This window comes from Atractosteus spatula, chromosome 20, assembly GCF_055471065.1.
Source record: "Atractosteus spatula isolate fAtrSpa1 chromosome 20, fAtrSpa1.hap1, whole genome shotgun sequence".
NCBI lineage: Eukaryota > Metazoa > Chordata > Actinopteri > Semionotiformes > Lepisosteidae > Atractosteus > Atractosteus spatula.
This window is the reverse complement of record NC_142725.1, coordinates 16,271,113-16,294,923: the sequence shown is the minus strand read 5'-3', so window position 1 is coordinate 16,294,923 and position 23,811 is coordinate 16,271,113. Positions and strand designations below refer to the sequence as shown.

At 44.8% G+C, this 23,811-nt stretch overlaps 2 protein-coding genes across 5 annotated transcripts; one reads left to right on the top strand and one right to left on the bottom strand.

Moving 5' to 3' along the window:
* Positions 1-1,087: 1,087 nt before the first annotated feature.
* On the bottom strand, positions 1,088-7,272 carry tardbpa (TAR DNA binding protein a). 4 transcript variants are annotated; one of them, XR_016094595.1, is made up of 7 exons: positions 6,541-7,271; positions 5,576-5,739; positions 4,872-5,012; positions 4,148-4,318; positions 3,947-4,031; positions 2,850-2,993; positions 1,088-2,010 (listed from the first exon to the last, which is right to left on the bottom strand). XR_016094595.1 is itself a non-coding variant. In XM_088938158.1 (6 exons), exons 1-6 carry the CDS (start codon positions 6,779-6,781, stop codon positions 2,902-2,904), a joined length of 894 nt encoding a protein of 297 aa, XP_088794284.1. In that variant the 5' UTR covers positions 6,782-7,271; the 3' UTR covers positions 2,088-2,901. The 4 variants fall into 4 exon arrangements, 2 of the variants coding, with proteins under 2 accessions (XP_088794284.1, XP_088794283.1); XR_016094594.1 differs by having other exon boundaries at positions 2,850-4,031; positions 6,541-7,272; XM_088938158.1 differs by lacking the exon at positions 1,088-2,010 and having other exon boundaries at positions 2,088-2,993.
* ciroz (ciliated left-right organizer protein containing ZP-N domains) lies at positions 7,259-20,963 on the top strand. Its single transcript, XM_088938160.1, has 12 exons — positions 7,259-7,320; positions 9,105-9,280; positions 9,757-9,836; positions 10,182-10,283; positions 10,959-11,083; positions 11,871-12,014; positions 12,378-12,416; positions 12,597-12,734; positions 13,126-13,210; positions 13,920-14,116; positions 14,382-14,505; positions 16,454-20,963. Exons 2-12 carry the CDS (start codon positions 9,243-9,245, stop codon positions 17,824-17,826), a joined length of 2,445 nt encoding a protein of 814 aa, XP_088794286.1. The 5' UTR covers positions 7,259-7,320; positions 9,105-9,242; the 3' UTR covers positions 17,827-20,963.
* The last annotated feature ends 2,848 nt before the right edge of the window (positions 20,964-23,811 follow it).

Genomic DNA, 23,811 nt, shown 5'->3' with positions numbered 1-23,811 from the left:
TGCACTGTGGACAAGTACTCCAGTGTCGGTCCTTTCCAGTGAGCTGAGAGTTGTTTTTGCAGATCTGATTTTTCTAGGTCTTTTAGACCTTGCCTTTACTTCAAGTTCCCCTTTTTAATGTTTGTGACAGTTAAAATCGCAAGAATCTTTTCAGTTTTCTCCTGCTCTGTAAGTGAATTATCTTTGTCAAGTCCTCAGACAGTTGTTTAGAGGAGGCAAGGGTTGTTGAAAGTAGGCAAAAGAACAATCACATCCCTGTAAAACGTTCAAATTTTGGGGCCTTTAAAAAACAAATTAAAAAAGTAGCAAGAAATCAAGTGTAAAGTTGCTCACTTTTGCACATGCCACATTTTTCCAATCTTATAATCAGCAACTGAATAGTAATTTTGCATTATAATCTCAAGAACAATGTTGGGTTTAACTCTGTACCACATTTGTTCACTTAAGAGATTTGTCCAAACAACTTAACCAGGTGTGCCTTAACGTTTGCACACAACTGTATGTTAATAGAAGGGTTCTATTAACATTCATTGTCATCATACTAGTTGTAGAATCAAGAACTGTGAATTACACTAGCTCTAGACTGAATGGTTGCTAATCATACTAGCTTGACAAATATTTAAATGATCCCTTATTAAAAACCTTAATGCTAGAAAATCAAGAGAATTAAGCAAACCACTTCTCACTAACCCACTTTAAAACAATATCATGCTTGCAATCATGTTGACCATTTTTTATCTTGGAAGAAGGCCACATCTTTTAGAACTGTAATTCCCCTAATTTAAGAAAAAAGGTTTGACTCATTAAATATCAAGATTTAAAATCACAGTTCAAGCATCTAACTTTTTTAAAACAAATTCTTTACAAGTTGTGCATTTTTGCCATTTTAATGTTGTTCATTGAACCATTGCAGAAATTGTAAAACCTACGACTTTGTGCATAACTTACAAAATCTGGACTTGTCTAAAATGCAAAACTAAAGTGATGTCTTTCCTTTGAGTGCATTTATATAATTTCAATATATATTTAGTAGTTAATACAAAGCTTATAGTTACCCCACCAAATGTACTGAAGGAAACAAAAAAAATGGTAGAAAATGTAACAATTTATTTCACATTTGTTAGGATCAGAAAAATACTAGACAGTGTTTCAAATACATTAGGGCTTTACATTCTATGTAGAATGCACAGGTTTGTGTACCAACCACTTCATAGAGGGCAGTACCCTCTGAAGCCTTACTTTAAACTACACCCAGAACAAATACCCCTCTTCGTTTCACGTACAATTTAATACCTGTCGATATGTATGAATAATGGAAATTGTCAGATTCAAATTTTAGTACCATTTTGGCCAGCACTGGAAAAGGTTAATCTGGACACGCTTAGAACTCTATCATACCACTTCAAAAAAAGTCAGACTTTAAAAAAAAAAAGGTTAGCGTTTAATTACAATGAAACAAAACTGTTACATTAATCATTGAGGATCACAGTACTTAACACAAAATGCATCCCCCGTAAAGCAGATAGTTATTTTTCACATTCTGAGGTGTTCAAACTGTTGAAAATTTAAATAAAATAGGACAAAACCCTTTTTCAGAAACCAGTTGCTTTCCACGTAAAGGTGGGGAGGAGATGCAGGAGGATCTTAACTCTTGCACGCCAATGTGAAGGGACTTTTGTCTTTTTCTTACCCACATTAAGGCCTTGCAGCAGTACTTACCTACATTTTAAAAAAAATGTTCACGGCTATGCATAATCGCATCTCTTTTAAAAATTGTCCTTGAAATTAGTCAAGAAAGATGGGTTCCCATTTTCTTGTAAAGTGAAGACAGCCCCTGTTTTTCAGGTTTGAAGCAATGGCTGCTGTCCCACTATTATCAAGTTTTGGGACCATACAAAACTCCAATGAGCCTGGGTCTTCAGCCTTCTGAAAAAAAAAAAGACCTCTTCCTTATCCAAGAGCAGACCTGCATCAGCGGTGAAGAATGGGGTAACTCCTTATCCATGGTCCCTAAATACGTGAAATAAGGTTTTTGCATTTGGCTCAATCACAATAAGTTTAAAAAAAGCCATATTAAAAGACCAATACCTATTCAAATTAATTTTATTTGAGAATTCCCTTCAATGACAAGTCATATAAAATGCATCCGAACACTTAACAAAAGCAAACTTTCTAAAGGAATTCTTACAGACGTTCACCACCCTCCCTTGAGACACACTGAGCTCACTTGCTTATCACGGCCACTCAACACAAGCTCACTCAGTGTCCTCATCACAGGCTCCACCAGCATCAGGTCACATATTCACACTTACAGGTCAATAACAAGGAGAAACAAACAAAAAAAAGCACACACCATACGGCATTCACGTCAGATAATACAGCCAGAAAAGATACAAAGATTCATTTCAGATCACTAAACATTCCACTACATTTAGAACTACTTTTAACGCTTGTTCATTAAAGGAAAAAAAACATCCCTAGGATCTCATGACAGGTTAATGGGTGTCCTCGTGGTGGTAGAAAAGAAACACTCGTACTTTTCTTGCAACTGCTGCTCCGTTCACACTCGCTCACCAAAGCCACAGGATCGTGCCATCTCTCGCAAAGTCAGTAAGGGCTCTCGTTCCAAAGCACAACCAGTCCTTTCCACACGTGCTTTTTTTTTCCTCCCCTCTCTCTGCTCGCTCATACTCAGCCTTTCACTCGTGGCACCAACAATCCATCCCACTCAAGTGTTCTTAAAGCGCTCCATAAAAAGCTCGCCCGTTTCCACATCACAAACTTGCGTTACAGCGCAGAGAGGAAAAAAACAGACTCCGTTAAATAGTTGTTAAAAATGCAACACCCACCGTCGAACACAGTATATGCAGAGTGAAGCTGCGCTCTTTGATGACAAAGCATTTACACATGGGAAGAAGGGTACTGATACTGAGATCGCTCGAACATTGCTGCCAATGAAGGGCTTCTTCCAGGGAAATTGGAAAAGAGATGAACTGCAGAGAGATTTCAATGAAGGCTTTTCCGTAAAACTTTAAAAAAGAAAACTGCAAAACAAAACTTAAAACCAGATCCTCCCAATACAAGATAAATGGAAAAACCATAATGTGTGTTTGTTGGGGGTGGGGGATTTTCACAAGGTATGCAATTAAAAAGAATGAAGAATGTCATGCATTTGTTCTCAAAATACCAATATTTACAATTCATGCATAGAGAATCTGGTTTGCCACAAACTGAATTTTACCAGGGGGGGAAGGGAAAAAAAACTACACTACAAGTAGTGTTGTAGTTCACCATACTGGCAAACTGGGATTCACTTTCACCTGCTCTGTACATCAATCTTTTGCAGATTTAGCCAAATGTACAAAAACATTCAGGTTTCTTCTTTTACAAAAAGAAAGGCAAAAATAGTATGTCATTTAAATACCCAGGACATATTAAGAAATGGAGCTGGAAAAATTATAGCTTTCAAAATACTTACCATTTTACTCTAGAAATGCGAAATGCTTCAAATCAGTTTCCTACATTCCCCACCCTGACGATTTTGACTCCATACTGGAGCCAAACCCTGAATTGAACCCAGTGCCCGGGCCAGAATTTGAGCCAGTGCCCCACCCTAAACTTGCTGAACTGGAGCCATAGTTGTTGTTTCCAGAGCTGAAGCTCTGGTTCTGCTCCCGGGAGACGTTGGTCTGCCCTGTGGGAGTCGTACCTGAGGCCCCCGACTGCCCCTGCTGGCTTGCTAACATGCCCATCATCCCCCAGCTACTCTGCAAAGCAGCCTGAGCAGCAGCCATCATGGCTGGGTTAATACTAAAGGCTCCAAAATTCATGCCACTGCCCATGTTATTGTTGGGGCTGTTGCCCAGCCCGCCCCGACTATTGCCAAACCCTTGGCCCCCGAACCCTCCGTTCCCAAATCTACCCCCCCTCTCCATCATTTGCCTACTATTATTGTGCTTAGGCTCGGCGTTCGAGATGTGCACGCTGACTCCCTTAATAATCAGGTCCTCTCCGCAAAGCGACTGAGCAACCTGCGGGAGGAAAAACAGGAGGTCAGGAAAAGTGAGTGAGCGCAGCCGAGGAGCCAGAACCCCCCCATGTGCAGAGGCAGGCCAACAGAAGAGCTCTCTCGCAAGAAACAACTCACCTGGTCGTCCGCAAAAGTGACGAATGCAAAAGCCCGGAAAGGTTTGGGGATGAAAACATCCGTGACCTCTCCGTACTGCATGAAGAACTGCCGCAGCTCTTCCGCAGTCATGTCCTCGGTGCAGCGGCCCACAAACACCTTCCTGCTGCGCAGGGGCTCGTCCGGGCTTTGCTGTTTTCCGGGATCGGGCGAGAAGGAAAGGCGTTTTAAAAAGAACGCTCGCAGTAAAACCATAAGCACACCTGGGGGCCTCCAAACCCAACTAAAAGCAATAACCAGTAGGACAAACTAGTACAGCACAAAGACGGTCATTTTCAATAGCACAGGGTTGCTACCTGTTCCTGTACTTGCAGGAGATCTTAACATAGGTGAGGCTTCGTTACCAACAACCCCCAACCTTTTTAACATTAAAAACCTCTTTAAATAACTTTAGTAATGTGTAAAGCCAGTGAATGATCAGAGGTCTCACTTACGGCTATGATGATTGATCCTTATCCCTAGGATAACAATGAAGCAAGTTTAGGCTAGGAACCAATTGAGCCGATCGCTAACATTTTAGCAGCAAACTCAAAAAAATAACAAGTCCTAATTAAAGAGCAGGGTATCATATTTAAAATGTGTTAATTATGCGATGGTTTCAGATAAAAATACTGCTGAATGCTACAAGCATGCAGCACTGAAGGGAACTGATATTTCACAACCCATTTTAAAGACCAGGCGTTACCTTCGAGTTGGGCAGCTTGCAGTCGCACCACCTCCCATCGATCATGTGCCTCTGAGACATCACCTTCACCTGCGTCTCGTAATCCGTAAACCTTACAAATCCAAACCCCTTGGAATTTCCCGTTTTCACATCTCGTTTAACCTAAAGGGAAACATCAAGTGCTGTGTAAGCATACCAGGCCCAAGACACACTGTGGCTGCAGGACAGTATTTATGGGACAATCCAGCACCTCTCATCCCAAGCTGGCCAAGCTTTGCTTCCCCCCACTAGGATGACTGATTGGACAGTAAATACGACTCAGAGATCCAGTTTATATTTTTAAAACTGTTACAAATTAAGCTGACCGTACTGACACCCGAAGAAGGCTCCACAGCCAAAACGGTGCATTTCTTTTCAGCAGGGAATAAACTTTTATCTGTTCCTTGATTGTACTTTTCACTGGTACCTTAAAACCAACTTTAAAATGTTATGAAATTCAAGTAGGGAGCTGCGCCAGCAGCCAAGGAGCAAGTAAAGGTTTATTCCCTGCAAAAATGAGAAGAAAACACATTTCCACTGTGGGGCTTTCTTCAGGTGCCTGACCTTGATCCTCCAAAACGTTACATCAAGCAAACGGGGTTCTGCACCAAGAGCCCTATCATGCATGTAGTGGGAGTGTTAGGGGAGGCTGCAGAACAACAGAGCAAGCCTCAGTGGCGATTTACCTGCACCATCAACACTTCCCCGAACGTGCTGAAGTAGTCTTTGAGGTCCTGCTCCGACGTCTTCCAAGGCAGACCCAGGACAATCAGGTCCGACGTCTTCTGCACTCCCCTCTTGATCTTCACCGCGGAGGAGGCATCAATCTCGTCCATCTTCCTCTTGTTATCTGGGGGGGGGGAAGCAGATTCAAGATAAGGAGGGTAGGAATGGCCCAGCCAACGCAAAGACCCAAAGCACAGCCCCTGCTAGACCCTGAGATCTATTCTGAATGCAACACCTGTGCCAAGTAGACTCACTTTTAAGTGTGACAAACTGCAATGGTCTCCAAATTACTTATTCCAAACAATAAAAGCAGTATATATTACCTCTGACAAAACTCTTCCATATAATGCATTAAAGAGGATAATTAATCTGCCATGTTTTTTTACCACAGATCACATTTAACCTCTTTTACTGAAGAATATCAGTAAAACGGGTAAGCAGTCCCAGGAATGATTTTTAAGAGCCAGGGGCACGTTATTAGCTTTTCAGAGTTATCAACAGCATCTGTTGGTCTCTGGCTTTAACTACAAGTGGGCTGCAATTAAGGGCTGATCAAGTCAACTAATTACACCCGCTTAGCGGTTCACATTATCAGAGCGCCGAAGAGCGAGCGAGCATGTTTAAGACGGCAGGTTTTCTCCCAACTTTTTTAAAAAACAAAATGCATGTTTAAACAGCGCATTTGAAGGTGTTTTAGTCCCCGTTTTTGTGGTTGTTGCTGCACCGTTTGCAAACGTGGCTCCGATCTCTGCAACTCTCATGCCCCGGGACTTCTCGCTGCGTGGGCGGGGGGCGAGACGCTTTGTCCCAGCTCCCCTTCAGGAGGCCACGAGGGCCCATCCGCACCGCCGCCACGGGCAGCGACCCACCCGACCGCTGCCAGCCTGAGCGCCGCGCAATGAAGAGCATCGACACCTATCGATACCTTTAGGGTAGTTGACCACGTAGACCAGGTTGCCCCAGCCGGTCTCGGGGGAGTGCAGGATGCCCTCCACCAGGCGGACCCCACGCATGCACTGCGACACGGGGCTCCGGTAGCGCAGGCCGCAGGCTCCCGGAAACTGCGCCGCCACGGTGGAGAGCAGCACCGTGCCATCGTCCTCCGAGGGGATCTCCATGGGCTCCTCGTTTTCATCCTCAGCCACCCGGATATACAGCTCGGCCATGTCTTCACGCTTCGTGCGCTCTGGAACCCTTCTCTCTCTACACGGGACGCCAAAATACTCGGACCCCTCCGGCGCTTCCTTGCTAAAAGATCCCTCCTTACTGCAGGGAGTCGTGGATTTTTTTTAAAAAAAAACAAACAACAAAAAATACTGACCTAGATGAAAAGGAGCGAGATCACCGCTATAAAGAGTTTAGCGATTCTAACACTGCTTTAACAAAAAAAAAACACAGCACCTGGAGCCGACGGCCGTATTAGGCCCAAACCAACACTCCTTGCAAAATGAATGGCAACTTATTTTTCGCGCTCTTCGGTACGCAACGTATAGCAAATACAGCCCACGCCGATCCGATGCAAAGGGGTGCCCTTGTACAATGCGGTATCGCGACGAATGTTCTGCCTGAAGGTCTACGTCTTCCTTATTTTCCTCCCGAATGGAAAAACACGCACAACAGTCTCGCTTTCTCGCTCCTTTCTTCCCAAACTTCAAAACAAAATGGCCGCCTTTCTCTCATGGAGGGAATTGCATCATCGTTTTGGGTGGGCTCATTATTTCTACAAATGAAGGAGAATTACAGGGTCGAAAAGCGCGACCACAGTTAACAACTTTCGTTATCGATTATGGGTCTAATTTACTAGTATATTTTACAGCCGCACTCGAAATTAGAAGGTTTAACGTTTTTTAACCGCAGTTTCGCTCTTTTTCACCCCTAACCCGTTTTCGTACTTGGTACGTTCCACTTAAAACGGCATGACGTCACAGTATCGCGTCTTAGCTTGGTACGGCATCAAACGCAAGGCTGTGTGATGGTACATTGATGTCGGTCAGATTTCGTTGCTCCTGTATTTAGCGGAATTCTTCCTTCATGTACTTACACGTCATGGGCTGTCCTCCAGTGTCAATGATAAATATTGCCTGGTTACTGTCAAGTCTATCTTATCTTAATTGGAAGAGGTGTTAGTGGGGCCAGCAGGGGGCGCTCACCCTGCGGTCCATGTGGGTCCTAATGCCCCAGGACACTGGACTGTAAACAGGCGCCATCATTTGGATGAGATGTAAAACCGAGGTCCTGACTCTTTGTGGTCATTAAAAATCCCAGGGTGTTTCTCAAAAAGAGTAGGGGTGTAACCCCGGTGTCCTGGCCAAATTTCCCCACTGGCCCTTACCAATCATGGCCTCCTAATAATCCCCATCTCTGAACTGGCTTCATTACTCTGCTCTCCTCCCCACTGAGAGCTGGTGTGTGGGGAGCGTTCTGGCGCACTATGGCTGCCGTCGCATCATCCAGGTGGGGCTGCACACTGGTGGTGGAGGAGGGGATCCCCATTACCTGTAAAGCGCTTTGAGTGGAGTGTCCAGAAAAGTGCTATATAAGTGCAAGTAATTATTATTATTAGATAAGATTTTTATTGTACCCTGAGGGAATTTTTTTATGGACACCCAGCACTCCTGTACATTTAAATAGAATGCAAAAAAACCCACATTATACATTGCACATTATACTATTACAAAAAATAAGAAAAACATTGCACATCATTCTATTGCACATGTGCAGTATAACACATAACAACACATCACAAAACATACTGCACTCAAGTGGGTTGTAAGAGTCAAAATTGTGTTTATCCTTGACATTTGCGTTGACAGCTTTAACGGATGACTTACATTTGGGCACCCTAAAACGTTTGCCGGAAGGAAGAAGTTGATATTCAGAGTTGAGGATGTGGGAAGGATCTGATATAATTAGTTATGGTGTATTTCACTTCTCTTTCTTCACGAGCAAGACTTCTCACTTTCTGCTGTATTATATTAAAGAAAGTGGACCTGACATTGTTGCGGATTTTAAAACGCACACCACGCAATTCGTTCAGAGCACATGAGCGTTTTTGCAAATTGTTTACACTGACTTGTTTAACACAAATTGTGTTTCGTGAAACAACTGCCGCTTGCAGCTAAAAAAGCATTTTTGTTTTTAACACAGGTTTCTTCATTTGCTTCAATCGAGGAATGCTTTAGTCCTCTGGTGAATTTGCACAATGTTTTTTCGTAACTGTGCTGTGACAAACTGAAAAATAAAAACAATCCTTATTGCAAACAGTTCTTAAGCTTCGCGCATATTTCTAAAAACCTCTGTAAGAAGACTGGAATTTGATCTAATAATGCGAAAATCTGGTTAAAGGGGAAGAGTGCTCCAGATTTATTCTCCTTGGCAAAGTGACTTGTAATGTTTTAACTTCGAGACTGACCACGCAATTTACATCTTAATTGCGGCTGAAGCGGCCTCTCTTCTGATCCCTCCTCATCTTCCTGTTGGTTTTCACAGGTCACTCTTCGGTGTCCTGCCTTCCCTTCCTCAGTCCTGGGCGTGGGGTGTGTGTACACAACCGCGACTCACCTGCGGTGCTGATAAATACCCAGGCACTGTAAAGGGGGCCTCACACATCGCCTCTCGGGCTTCGCCATGGACCGGACAGCGGCGTGTATCGTTATCGTGAGCTTGTAAGTATCCGTGCCGTGAGCTGGGGGAGACGCTTCGTTCCCGTGCTGTTAGTTGCAGGGGCTTTATCGGAGGAAACTGTTTTCCCATTGCCTGGACGTTACTGTGAACTAAAGAGCGTGGCTCCCCCGTTTTGCTGTGAGATTCAAGGATCTGGCCCTGATGAAAATAAAGCACACGAGTCTTACGATTTGATACTGACGTTACATGCATGTGATGCATAAAAACAAATGCACACACATCTCTGTCTATTTAAGTGCACAGAAGATACGGGTAGTTGTATGTTCCTCATACATCTAGTCTGAAATGATTTTGTGAAGACTTGTGTGATGTCGTAGAGATGTTCAGTACTACTGCATAAATGATATAATTTACTATATTGTATTTCATTTAAATAAAATTGGTGAAACTATATTAAGTGTCATTAGATTTCTTGAAAGAGAATAATGTAGTACGTTATCTTGTGAACTTTCTCCAGATTCTGGCCAATGTCCACTAGAGGGCGCCCGTTTCAGGTTCTACCGAGAGACGGGTTTGGCGATGCAGCTCAAAGCGCAGGTATGGAGCCTTACTGTTCTGGGTTGGAGAAGCGTGCATCCCATCCCGGAAAATCTGCTCTGGTTTAGTTAAATGTAAAAATAATAATAATGAACTGGTTTGGTAAGTGCTCAAGGACGCGTACTTCACAGTGTAAAACGCACCTTTAATCAGCCTGGGAATTCGATTATAACATCTGGACCAGCCGTTGGATGCGTTTTTAATTGCCTCTTACAAGTTGGACATACTGTAAAAAAACGAGGCTGTCTGTCTCTAATAGCTTGTGGGGCTGTGTTTTTTGTCTGCTTTGAGCCGAGATCTCCTGGTCTCCCCGGAGCTGCTGTCTGAAGTGTGCTGTGTTTTCAGAGGGCGATGTGGAGTGCTTCACAGAGTACATGGATCTGTGGGTGCACAGGAGCAGGGCTGAAGGTTTGAGACTCTGGCTGTCCGGAGCGCTTAGAGTTCCAGGTACATAAATCTTCCGTTCCAGAGGGATTCCGGATTTTTTTTTTGTCGGTATCTCCAGAAACCGTTAGAGCAATAGCGGCGGTGTGAGCCCCAGCAGACAACGCTACACTGACCGGTGTCCTTCTCCAGTGAGAAGTTAGCAGCGCCAAATCGCAGCAAACTCGGATGAAATACGGGGCTAATACTGTGCATTGACTGTAAAACATTCTTAACGCTCCAGTATTGTATGAACTCTCGTGTAAGCGAGGACATCGAACACCAAACATTACAGAAGCCACCCACGGCGCTTGCAAAACAGCTTCATTTTGCAGTTCGCGAGTCGCGCCCGGGACGCATGGTTGTATAAAAAGGTCGTCAGCAAGCTCCAGGAAAAAAAACAATCATGGTTTCTTTCGTTGGGTGTCCTTCTCAGGGTCTTTGTTTTCACTGTAATATGAAATGCATTGCAATAATGCATTGCCTAATGTGAACTAAGATGGAAAAAAATGCTATGCGCATTGTAAGATTTCCAATATTTGGCAGTTATTTAAATAATGTGACCCTTTTGGATTTTACATCTTTTGACTCAAATTACCTTGGGCCTCATAGGCATAAAAAAATAAGGTTTGGCAGTGTTTCTCGTCTTGTCAAGCCGACGCGACCTTGGTCACCTTTTGTCTTTCCTGTGAAACTCAGTCAGCCTGACGTCGCCGGAGGACCTGAACTGGCGGCTGTCTGCCTGCGGGTACTCGCTCCACAGAGACGCAGACCGGCACTACAGTTTCAGAGTGATGTACAGCGGCTGCTCCGTTCAGCTGGAAGTATGTTTCCTCGAATGTAGCGGCGCCTGGATCGAGTCAGTTCGGGACCTTCGGCACCCAGATGCCAGTCGGCAGTTAAAAAAAAAACGCATTTCCAGCTCAAAATCGAGCTAGCGATACATGTGGAAAATAAGGACACAGGGATGCGCCAATCAAGAGGTTCATCTCTTATTGATCCAAGGACCTCAGCCAGGCATTTCCCGGGGAGTCCCAGTGACCAGGCTTCAGTAGCAGGGTGTGCTAGCTTTTTTTCAGACACCCCTGTTAAAAAGTGCTGCCAGTTCTATGTCCTGAAACACTTCCCGATAAGTTACACGAGCATTATGTGCTCCTGTTTCAGTTTCACTGCTTGAAACTTGTTTTACTGCAGGAATTTGAACCTTTGTATCAAATCCACCCGCTGCTTTCAAGCAACAGCTGGATGAAGTCCTCGGATCAGTTAACATACGAGTCAGACAGGCTGAGTGGCCTTCCAGGCTTCTGCAAAGTTTATGACTTCAGATGGGACCTCAGTATGAAGTTATTGCAGGGACGTGACTTGCTATTGGTCTCCATCAATTTTCTTACCAATTGATGGAGACCAATAGCCAATACAGGGTTGCAGGAGAGCAGTAGTCGAACCCAGCAAGCAGTAAGCAGCAAGTTTGAGGCAGGATACACCCTGGTTGGGACACCAGTCCATTGTGGGGCACACACACAAAAACAGACACACACACTCACACCAGGGCCAGTTTTCCCAGAAGCCAATTAACCTACCAATATGATTGGGTTTATTTTTTTTTTCCAGCACGGCAACTACATCCTGGTACTGAACCTGATGAAAAGACCTGGAAGGTTCGGTGGGAGAAGTAACAGACTTGTCATGAAATGTCCGCTGGTGACAGCGCCACCTGGTGGAGTTCACATTCACTGCGATCCTGACTATGTTCAAGTGAGCCAAGATGCTGGTTTTTATTTCTTCTGGGACTTGAGCAATGCTGATTACCGAAGCATGACGTCTGCAGCTGTTTGCATAAGGCAGAAGTCATAGCCGCGTCAGAACAGATGGAATCGTTTGGTCTTACGGTGGTTCAATGCATCTTGAGCTCCTAATAATAAGGCACATAGTGGGACAATTGCAGCTTTCAAATGAGCAGTTTAAAAAACAAAGTAGTTGAATGAGACAAACTGTATTTCATTAAGGACCTTGCGTTTTCAGCCTGTGCAAATGGCTTTTTGGTTTATGAAGGGAAATGCTTAAAATTCTTGATGAGTAGAATGAAGTGAATTAGTTTTTGTTATATAATTTCCACAGGTAACCAGACCGCTTCACCGGGACAGCTGGAACAATGAGGTAGAGTATTTTGCACAGAACCAGATTCATGAGTTTTTACATTGAGGGTTTTCTATATTAATATTCCCTTTTTTAATTAAAAAAGTCGCCGTGTTACTCCCCCTCTCTTTCAAATAACATTATAAAAATGGAAACTATGACAAGAAGTGTACAAGGATAATCTACCTGTGTGTGCTGTAGCTGCGCTGGTCCCTGTCTTTGAGAGGAGAGCTGGTAGCGGCGCTAGAAGACTCCAGCCTGATCCAGTTGAGCGCTGAAACCAGAGGCTCCAACATTACTGTGCAGGGCCAGAGAAAGGAAATAATGGACTCAGTGGAGGTAAGGAACCTCCTTTTTATATTCTTTACCAATAACATTGAATGTACTTTTTCTAAACCGACGCTCAGTGTGGAGACGGGACTAATTCGCTACTGCGTGCAGTCGAAGTAGGGTGTTTCGGGTAGGATCACACTGCCATCTCGTGTGGCCTTGAAGAACTGCAGCGGAAATCTTGGCCGGCGGAGAGTCTATTCCAGCTCACGTCTCTTAACTTGTTCAGTATTGCTGCCGCACCCTTTGACATTTTGCAGGCTGGGCAGCATGAGAGTTACATTTCCTAATCTAGCGTAGCTGGAGAGCAGAACCAAACAGAACCGGGCGATCTGTGGGCCTTTATAACTTTCTAACCCTATTAGTAGCATAGAAAATGAATTGATACCATATTTTACAGGTGATGGGAAGAGCAATTGACGTCTTGCCTCTCTGGTTAGTCAGTGGGTACTATGCCTACAGCATGGAAGCTAACTGCCCTAATGGTACGTATCACCTAATCATAGTACACAAAGCTTTAATCAATCTAGTATAATACTGCTAAATATTAAATGCACAGCTGAACATGGCCTATATGCTATAACATGTTTCCACACATACAGTGCAATTGCAGCAGCTTCCTTACAAATATCTGATGTGTTTTACAGTAATTAACACGCCACCCAGATTAGTTCATGAAGTCCAGCAGGAGAATACTGTAGCAGTGGCTGTTTCCCCACTGGATGTTTAGCAAGGAAAACCATAGGGCTGGAAGTGTGTGGGAGGATGAGTGCAGTAACTTCAGGGCATGAATCTCCCCTCCATCCCATCCTATCCCATCTGCTGGGGGGGGTTAAAGTCAGTAAAGAAGCAGTAGCGCCACACTTCCTCTGGACTCTGTGCAGTTCAGGTCTCAGTTCGACTGGGGCCGAGCCCCAGCCTGGAGCGCTACTCTTCTCTCCGAGCGTTCCCAATCCTTCATCCCATCCCAGTGTGGAATCTCTTCATCAGCTCGGTCTTGCCTCTCAGCTGTCGTGGCAACAGAAGAGACGGGGATCGTGCCTCCTCTTCCTCTGAAGCCTTGGAGGTGTGGCTCCAGATCCTCTGGGCCTGTATCACAAACAAGCACTGGGGCTTACTGCATGGCAGCAGTCCCCCGGGCACTAGGAGTCACTCCGTGCATGGACAGCCCTGTGACTGTTTCTCATCCTGCAGTGTCCAGCTCCCCAGCAGATGAGACTGTATTGCACATCTCCAAGCGCAGGATGGGCTTAATCAAGAGGGCTGGCTACGACAGGGAGAGCCTGAACCTACTCTCTGTAATCGTAAAACAAACAGACGTTTATTCAGTGTCTGAAAACCACGACTTTCTCCAGCTTACAGTCCCCACAGGTCACATTCTCCAGAGGAAGGTGAGTTTGTCTGCTTAGCCAACTAACACCATGTGCAGAACTCAGGATACTTTTTGCCCTTACATTTAGTGTGTGGGAACAGATAACCATCAGTTTTGCTACACACAGCTTTTTTTGTGTGACAGTCTTATCTTTATTTATTATTGTGTTCCATTAATAATAAACCCCATTTCTTTTTCTTGAACATAAATGCCAGGAATAACGTATTGTCCTCTGCTTGGTGATAAAGAAGACAAGTATTTATTCATTCCTATAACTCTTACAGAGTTGCACGAGTTCTGCAAGTGAATCACTTCTGCAGCTATTCTTTAGAGTGGATGTCATTCTGACTTTCAGAGAAATGCCATACAGAGTGTACTGGAGTATGGAAAATGTTTTTCCATGTAGTGGTAAGTATTCTTTTTGTATTGTCACATACAGTAGCAACTAAATTAATACAATTTAGTTGCAATTAAGCTTATTAAATACAGTGAAGAATAAATAGACCATAGTTTAAGCCTGTACCTTCTGTTAGTTTCACATCTATAAAAAAGGCTATCTGAAAAGGATTTCTCACTCTTCAAAGAGTTTATGATTTTTCAATCCTGAAATTACAGTTCATTCATTACTTGAAAAACCCTTCAAACCATCCAGAATGTTGCATTAAATGCTGGAATTCTCAGATGAACAATACACATTTTATCAATCTCAGAAAAAAATAATTGGAAAACCTAGTCAAGTTAAGTTGATTATACAAAAGAGAAGGTGTTTTTATCTCTGCTGATGGATACTTAAACAATGTGATCTAGTACTCTGTGCACAGAGCAACTTGGATGACAAAAGGCTCAGCATCTCAACTTTTAGCCTCATGCTTTCCATATCGCCCAGTGTTTGCAGGATGATGTCATGTACGTCATGTAGTGTAAATTGAGAGTTCTGTTATTATTTCTGCGTTTCTAATTCCAAAGTGTCCTCCAAGACCTAGATTTTAACACCCAAGGGAATGAGATGATATTTGGGCCTTTTGGAAGTAGGTAATTGAATTTAATCCCAGGATCTCACCCAGTCTTTTCTTCAGAGAAACCAGGGTATCGATTTCAACAGCTCAGCTGGGTACCTGTACCTTTGTTTGTGTGGTGCAAAGAATCCTTCTTCGCCAGGCTGAGGTGATGCCCAGCCTCCTGGTCCTCGGCGCTCCGGCCTGCTGGTCCTCGGCGCTCCAGCCTGCTGGACATGGTGCTCCGGCCTGCTGGTCCTCACCTCATCCTCGAGAACGCGGCTCTAATTGATTCCCTCTTGCTCCTTTGGATTGCCTGAAAGAATTAATTGAACTTGGATGTGATTAAGCAATATAATGACACAAATATTTGCTTTCCCATGGAATTCATTTATTTTTCCTACTCGGAATTATTGGATCGCCCTTGGGAGCTCCATGTAATGCAATTTCAAGAGTTTAAACATAACCTCCGGTTCCCCTCGGAAGAAGTCAATATTTGTGCACAATCAAATCAATATTATACATAAAAGGATACATTAATGGGCTCTTCAATAAAAGAGTTAATGCCAGATATTTTATTACATGCTTTTGGCTGCAGGGGAAAGCGTAAAGCTCAGAATCAAATCTGGTATTCATAGGCTACATTTCTATCCCAAACTGGATGCTGATCCCCCTTTTCCACTTGTTCCTCAAGTCCTTATCCTGCTTTTACCTCCCAAGGAGAACCATGATTCCACTGTTGTGCTTTTACTACCCTCCACCTTTTTTACTATGACATACCGCAGTAAAGGTCTCTGTCTGTCTGGGCGACATGAGCGGGACGCACTGCAATGTGTGTGTTTACAGTGCACACGGACAGTATGTTCTCTCACCCGTGTTCCAGTCTGTTGGCGAGTCTTGTGCCCTGAAGTGTTTACGGGATGCTGCCGTCTGCAGGAACGGGCCAGGGAGGCAGCCGGGATGGCCTGCTGCCTGCTCATCTGTAATGGAATCCTGGTTTTATCCTGCCTGCTGGAGGAACAGAGGTGGCTGCGAGGTTTGGGGTTTCTGCTGACGGCACCTGAGCACGGAGCCAAGCTGTGAATTCCCAGTGTGAAGCCTCCCATGCTAAATTAGTGGGATTAGGGACGTTTTCTGATAGAGCTGACAGAGAAAAGAAGGGGGGGGGGAGGTGGAAATGCTGTAATTCAAGGGCACAAGCCCTGCTTTTCTCTTTTTATATATCTAACAGATTCAATTAGTTCTCGTCAGATCCACAGCGAGAGCGTGAATGCAGCTGTCGGCCTGTTGTTTTTCTATTTGCATGTCTCGCGGGGGCTTTCTTTTTCATAATTAACACAATGTATTCATTTTTATAACAGAATTTCCATCTGTAGACCCGTCTCCGGCAGGCAGCATAGCGCTGGGGAGCTCTACAACAATTCCCCCCGACGCCTTTCCCACCGAGTCCTTCGCTTCCTGGCCCTATCCCACTTCGGATCAAGCGCTGACTGACTCTGAGCAGCCGACGGGAAACGCTGGCGCCAGGCAGCCGGTCCCTGGCACAGACTCCTTGGCGCCCCGCATGCAGACTGGCATGGGTGTTGACCCGGAGGGAACAGGGACAAACCCCACAGCCGCCCCCACTTGGACGAGCCTTTCAGTTCCAGTTCCGTTCGAAGCTTCCAGTTCCACATCTGTCCGGGACGGTGCTAGACCACTGGCCACAGCCCTGTCACAGATGACCACAGTGGGAGACAAAGTGACGCCCGCAGGTGCTGAGGGCAGCCTTTCCCGTCTTTACCCAGCGCCCCAGCCTGAATCCCCCTCTCCCGAGTCGTCCCCAGCGCCGTTCGTCAGTCCATCGCTCCCGACCTCGGCTTCTGCTCAGGTGGCTGGAGGCGGGAGCAGTGCAGGCCCTCTCCCCTCGGCGAGCGCCACCTCAACGTTCGGGCAAGAGACGGGGCTGCAAGGCATGCTGGGTAAAGCTTTCACCCCTACAGCCTCAGCACAGGTCTCGGGGAGCCCACAGGAAGACACCAGGGGAAGTGGCTGGCGGGCAGCGCCTCCTACAGGTGGGCTTGAGAATGATGAGGCGCTCTCCAAAGGGCCTCCACCACCCAGAGGAATTCCAGGCACGGCAGCGGAGGAACGTGAAGGAGTTCACGTCGGCAAAGTCCCGGAAGCACGTGGCGTGGCTCTGATTGACCACCCGGAGCTAGCGTCCTCTGCGTCTTTCCTGGGAGCTGAGGAAGAAACCGGAGAGGACAGCAGCCGGGTCACAGCACACGTAGCGCTAGCCTCCTCTGCCGCCTACAGCGATGCCCTGCAAGGGGCTCCTGATGCTCCGACAAGGGCGGTTGGGCCCTCCCTGCTGCGCCAGCCCGCTGCTGAAAAGGCACAAGTGGGCAGAACACCTTCAGGGCAACCGTCCGACCGCACAGCAGCAGACGGCAGTGCTGACAGCAAGCAGACGCAGGCAAGCGTCCCACTGCCAGGAGCCCCCTGGGGGCAGATCTCTTCTAACCTGCCGGCCCCGACGTCTGCAGAAAATATGTCTGCACACCGGACAGCTTCACGCTCGATAACGCTCGATGAGGTGAGGTTATTTCCGGACAGCCCTGCGGCCCTGCCGGAGAATAACACCCGCAGTGCGCTGGATGGCTCGCCGCTGCCCCAGAATGTGACAGCTGGTGTCAGTCAAGAAGGCCGGCTCGGCCTGGCTTCCAATGCTAGCTTGGAATCATGGGACTGAGTCTCCGGGGTCTGAGCTGATAGATACCAGAGCGTCTCGAACGGTAACAGCGGAAGTTGATCCCATCTGCTACAGGGATCATTTTGTTCTAATGTCATTTCTTATGCCATTTCTACTTGCACAACTGCAGAAACCAGAGATGGGACATGGGGGATAATGAAAAAATGTAGGATTAGATATTGATATATATATATCTCCATGAACCAATGCGTCATATGATGGTGTTTTTCCAGGAAAGTTCCAGTCTCTTTCCCACCCATCAGCAATGACAGGTGCAGCAGAGCCTTGTAATGTCAACAAGATAGTGGCCTTGTTGTTCCTGAGACCAGCTGACAGCTCCTGTCCTGACAGAAGTCACACTGTACAGCTTAATAAAGCACAGAAAGCAAATGTGAGCTCAGTGACGACAGTGAGCCAGGCTGCTTCTCTGTTTCATCCAGAAATGTCTACCTCCTCAGCCTCAATGTGCACTGTGATATAATATATCATATATATTACTGCATTCTATGATAGAAAATATGATTAAAAAATATTGAACTTAACCGTGGTAGAAGTTTTAAAGGATGCCCAGCAAAATTATATTCACCAGGCTGTGAATATTACAAAAGACTGGGTCTTAATCTGCTAAGCCATTAATTACCTGCTTTCTTCTCATTATTCAAGCTTGTGTGAAGCATGCTTTCTATGAAATGGGACAATGTCACTGACAGTATTTTTACTAGAAAATAGAAACAGCCTTTTCTGTTTTCTTTCTCTTAGATGAAAGCTAGATTTTTATTTTTTAAAAGCTGGAGACAAAAAGCACACGCTAGGTGAAACTCTTTTGGAAACTGCAGCTGGGGAAGCTGCTGTCCCAGGAGCGAGGCGGGAGGCCGATCAAAAACCTCAGACGCTCATCCCAGCGGAGGGGGTAATCTGCAGTCTTCTCTGCCAGCGTGGTGTGTATCAGTGCCAGCAGAGCCCCCCGCGCCGGGCAGACTGATCCTCCCGTCTCTCGGCAAGGCCCTCGCCTAACAGACCCACCGGCAGGGTCTCAGCAGCTGGGGGACAGCTGGGGGACAGGTGGGGCTCCAGGGACTGTTCTCTAGCAGCAGCTGTTCAGGTGCTCGTACCCTGTAAAAGAGCAAAGACAATTAAAAACACCTGGGTTTGTATTTCTGCTCATTATCCTTTGTACAACGAGGTGAAGATCTAAAAAACGGTCATTAAAGAATTGCTGTGACAGGGGAAATATTTCATTTTTTAACCTTTTTTTCTCATTCTTATTAAGAATACTTTAGGAAATGTATCCCAGCCATGTACAACATTTTCAGATTGAACTAACACCACCACTACCGACAAATACTTACTGAGTCAGAGCTTCTTTGAATTTGCATGTGCAAGCAAGAATAATTTTATACAGGTTAAAATATTTTTGTGATTTTTTTTAATTACATAGTGTTCTGTACCCTTTTTTATTTTAGTTTTAGGAGCAGGGTGATTTTTTACAGTGCTGCTTTGTTTCATCTGTTAAAATTCTCAGTCGTTATTCTTATCTGGTCGTTATCCGGTAAAATTGATAACAGAAAAGGGTGATAACCTTGAAGGTATGTGCTCGTGACAGTGCTCAGCCTTGTCCTCTGATTTCATGTTTGTGATCAACACGGTTTGATTAAACACACCTGGAGTTTTTCTCACCTGGTATACAAGAACAATAGTAAAAAATATACTACGACGACTTGTAAAACAGAAAACATACAAAATGAAAATGAGTTTGATTACCTTTTTAACCTACATTAAAAAAAACAAACTTAAAATCGAACAAGAAATAGCTATTTTGGTAGCATTGGATTGCGATCTTTTTTTTTTAGACAGCAGAGGGCGCTGCGCATTGCGGGTGTTGGGTGAGATGCGAGAGTGAAGCTCTCCGCTATCGGCGCGATCTCTGACAGGAAACCAGTGTTTGTCATTTTTGCTTCTGATAAATGTAATTCAGATGTTCTGAAGTAGGTGTTTTTGTCACTCTGTGCATCTCTTTTTCTTAAACGATTGTTCTAAAGGATCTAAATTTAAAAATGAAGCAAATTCCTGACCTGATTTGCTGTTTTCCTTTTACACTTTCAGGCCCTTTGTTTTACAATTGGAGTGGTTTGGAATACCTAGTATTGTGTTATAAAGAATCGCTGACTGTGAGAACTGTGTGGGTTGGTTGTTTTGAAAATGAGATACAAGAAGAAAAAAAACATTACATTTTTATCAAACTGATAGAACACTGTTAGAGTTTCCTGCCAGAGAGGAAGTAGAAGCTGCAGGCTTCACAGAAGCTTTAGTTTTAAATACTAGAAGCTGGTCATTGAGCACTGAGCATAACCCTATAGTTGGTTATAGTTGAATCTCAAATCCTGGTCTTGGAGAGCCTAGATCCTGCAGGTTAGCTAGTTACAGGTATCCTATAAGCGGTGTTGGGGAAGGTTAGTTGTTTTACGGATTGCAGTTGGTGCTTTGGGCAGCTGTTAGCAACACTGCCTCACAGCACAGGAACCATGGGCTCAACTCTTAAAGGGATCTGTGTGGAGTTTGTATGTTCTCTCGATGTTTACATGGGTTTCCCCCAGGTGCTCTGGTTTCCTTCCACAGTCCAAAGATGTGCTGGAAGGTTAAGTGGCTTCTGGGAAAATTGGCCCTGTTGTGAGTGTCTGTGTCTGTCTGCTCAGTGATGGACTGGCGTCCCATCCAGAGTGTAGCCTGCCTTCTGCCCAATGCTTCTCGGGATAGACTTGATCCTGGATTTCAAGGACTATGTACTGGATAAGTGGTACTGGAAGTGATGTGATGTAAACCTGGACTGGGGCTATAGCCTCCTGCTTTAATCCGATGGGGGAACTGAGGGTGCTAACCAGTCTCATAACATGAACTGTCTGCTGGAAAGCTGATGGACCACTGGAGGGTGCAGCTGTTTAATCCCGGCCCAGGCTGGCCTCATCGAAAGGCAAAGAGCTCTGAGTCAATTCAAGTGCAAGAGTGGTGTTTGACACCTAAGTTTAGGTGGGATGCTGGTGTGATATTGCTGTCAAAATGACATCCTTATGCTTTCCAGGAAAGAGTGATTAAAAAAAGCTGTCTTCTCAGAAGTGTAAAATGACCTTAATTGGTAACTGAGTTCCTGTAACATGCTTTACACATCATAATTAGGAAAAAGCCCAATATACCTGCTGCTGAAATATAATTGCTTTGTACTATTTTTTGTAAAAACTGCTATTCTTTCCCATCCCAGTAAAGTCACAGTGCTCTCTAAAAAAAGCTAACATTTCGTTTTTACTGTCTTTAGTCCCAGAAGTGTTGGTGTAACTGGTAGCCTGCTACTTCATATACAGAATGTGGTTTACATGCTGGCATTTGCAATTCATTCACATTTCAAAAACAGCAGCTTATTAAAAAATCATGAATTTTTTATTTCCATGTTGAAAGGTAGGTACTGGTGATTTTCCACTTGATGTGCGTTTTCCTGTGCTTGACTAAATGTAATCAGATAGTGGCTGCCGTTTTCCTACAATCCAAGTCATAGAAACTTTGTGTTTAAAGGGTCTTTTTTTAAATCGGTTGTTTGCTGGTGTTTGAGTTGGTATAATTAGAGGCCAGGTTGGTTCAAAGTAACCTTTACTAGTGGTTGAAATCTTTGCGTGATCCTTACCACAGAGCAGCTGTAAACTGCTTTGAATGAATCGAATCCCATTGACAACACCTATTAAAATTCCCTTTTTAAAAATTATTACTAGCTAAAACGGTACAGTATTAGTCATACTAGTACATCTAAAGCAGTTTCCAAGGGTAATGAAGCAGCATGTTCCATATAGCTTTTGGTATTCTACTGTATGGTCAATAAAACATCGTGACCAACTCAATAATGTGGAGCATAGATTGTACTGAAGGTTGCTTTATTATTTAAATATGTATATACATCCTTTAAAAACACTAGGAATGGCAAACAGATTAAAAGGAAATTAACATTTAAAGCTAGTTTTTTGTGGTTTGATGTCTTTAAATATGGCCATTAAATTTAAGAGCACACACACTGATGACATTGTGCAGGAGAAGATCGGGGGGTGAGAAATCTGCATGAACAAAACCTCTCTGAGCCCCTCGGTGACATATGGGCCCTGAACTCCTGAACAGGAAACACAATAGAACCACAAAAGTGCACCAACATCCTCCTCCTTTGTTTCATGTGGTTCTTCTCATCCATTATATTATCTGACAACTGTCAGTTTTTTTTTTACAAAGGGAAAAAATCCCTTTCATGTGTTTGTTTTTTAATTTTGGTCAAAGCATGTGGGTTGCACATCTGGTAGATGTTCCACATGTAGGAGCAGTCCATGTACAGCACGGCTCCGCTCACAACTCACACACACACACACACACACACACACACACACACACACACACACACACTGCACGGCTCCTCTCACAACTCAAACACACACACTCACACACACACTGCACTGCTCCTCTCACAACTCACACACACTACACTGCTCCTCTCACAACTCAAACACACACACACACACACACACACACACACACACACTGCACTGCTCCCCTGACAACTCACACACGCACGACTCCTCTGACATCACACACAAACACATCACAGCCTCTGATATCCTTCTTTCTACATTTAAATTAGTTTGAGTGATTATGTTTGAGATGGTTGCACATGAAGTTCCACAGACATGGGTTAAAGTGCACCTGCAGACACTGTTCAGATGTCTAGATTTCTAGATTGACTTGTAGACAGTTCACTAAGATTGCCTTTGCCTCCATTCATCAGGGTGAGATGCTGCCAATCACACCCCCACCAGCTAACATCTATTATGGAGCCCAGTCAACCCGACTCGTTCAGGATCTTCTCCAGCACTTCGAAACCAGAAGAGCCCTGAGTCTGGAGTACCGATGAAGTGGTGGATTGTCGTTGGCTCTGTCTTCAGTACATATTCAGGTGTGTTGACATTTATCCAGCGGCTTGAGTGTAAAGAGGGCAGTGTGGCTGCGGAAAGTCACCCATGGCTAGAAGACCTGCTGTGTCTCGTTCATTATTGTCGGGAAAAGATGGGGGTCATCTTTGCTGCTGTGTATTGTGAGGCTGGTACCTACGATTTGGGTCCCAGAAGTGTTTCCCTTGTTCAGGACTTTAACTTCTTATATTGTTCTACAGCAAAACGTAATCTTCAGAATATTTTACTATGTGCAAAATGAGCCAAAGCTGCCCTGTCTGCCCTGAGATTCGCAGAAGTGATTGAGGATTGTATCCGCCTCCAGTTTTTGGCACTGAATCTGGAGAAGCACTGCGCACTGATTGCCAGGGCTCTGCATCATAGTTGTTACTGATTAGGCTATTTGCAATACACATCACCTGAGGCAAAAGGCAACAAGTAAGCAGATAAAGAATCCTTCAGCCTGTAATAAAGAAAATGCAAATTAAAACCTAAAGCATTACTCATATGTATAAAAGTTTTTTTTTCCATTTTCAGCAACAGTGTTTGCTAGTCTTGTAATGCAGGGCGGCCTCTTCAGTCATGGACTGCTCTGCTCATGTCACTTTTACACTGCAGAGTGTGGTATTACTGTGCAGAGGGTGCTTCTTAAATTTCTGAGTGACCGATCTTGACCATTCAGTCAAAATCAGGAAATTCAGAGGCCTCCCAGAGGGGTCAGTGCCCCAGGAGGGCTTCTTAAGAGTGCAGGCTGAGCTCTATGATGCAGGCATTCGGAGTCTGAGCCACAGTAACCAGCCCAGTGTGACTGAAATTAGCGGCACAACATGTGCCCGGCTGCACAGGAGCCTGCACTGCTCCTCCAGTTGGCATCAGATCCCAGGTTGGATGGGTATCAAATGAAAAATGGCCACTGTGACCGTTCTATAATCAACAGTGTAGTCACGGCCTACAGCTGCTGGACGTCTTGACCGAACAGCTGAGTGGCCTCCTGGCGCAGTCCCGGTGGACCCGG

What these genes read in the sequence shown, in the direction of transcription:
- ciroz (XM_088938160.1), top strand. Translation starts at nt 9,243, where the DNA reads ATGGACCGGACAGCGGCGTGTATCGTTATCGTGAGCTT. An exon ending in CGATGCAGCTCAAAGCGCAG is followed by an intron (nt 9,837 to 10,181) that starts GTATGGAGCCTT and finishes CTGTGTTTTCAG; the next exon opens with AGGGCGATGTGGAGTGCTTC. An exon ending in GCGATCCTGACTATGTTCAA is followed by an intron (nt 12,015 to 12,377) that starts GTGAGCCAAGAT and finishes TAATTTCCACAG; the next exon opens with GTAACCAGACCGCTTCACCG.
- tardbpa (XM_088938157.1), bottom strand. Translation starts at nt 6,781, where the DNA reads ATGGCCGAGCTGTATATCCGGGTGGCTGAGGATGAAAACGAGGAGCCC. An exon ending in GGGAAGTGTTGATGGTGCAG is followed by an intron (nt 5,013 to 5,575) that starts GTAAATCGCCAC and finishes GTTTCCCTTTAG; the next exon opens with GTTAAACGAGATGTGAAAAC. An exon ending in GCAAGCTGCCCAACTCGAAG is followed by an intron (nt 4,319 to 4,871) that starts GTAACGCCTGGT and finishes CCCGGAAAACAG; the next exon opens with CAAAGCCCGGACGAGCCCCT.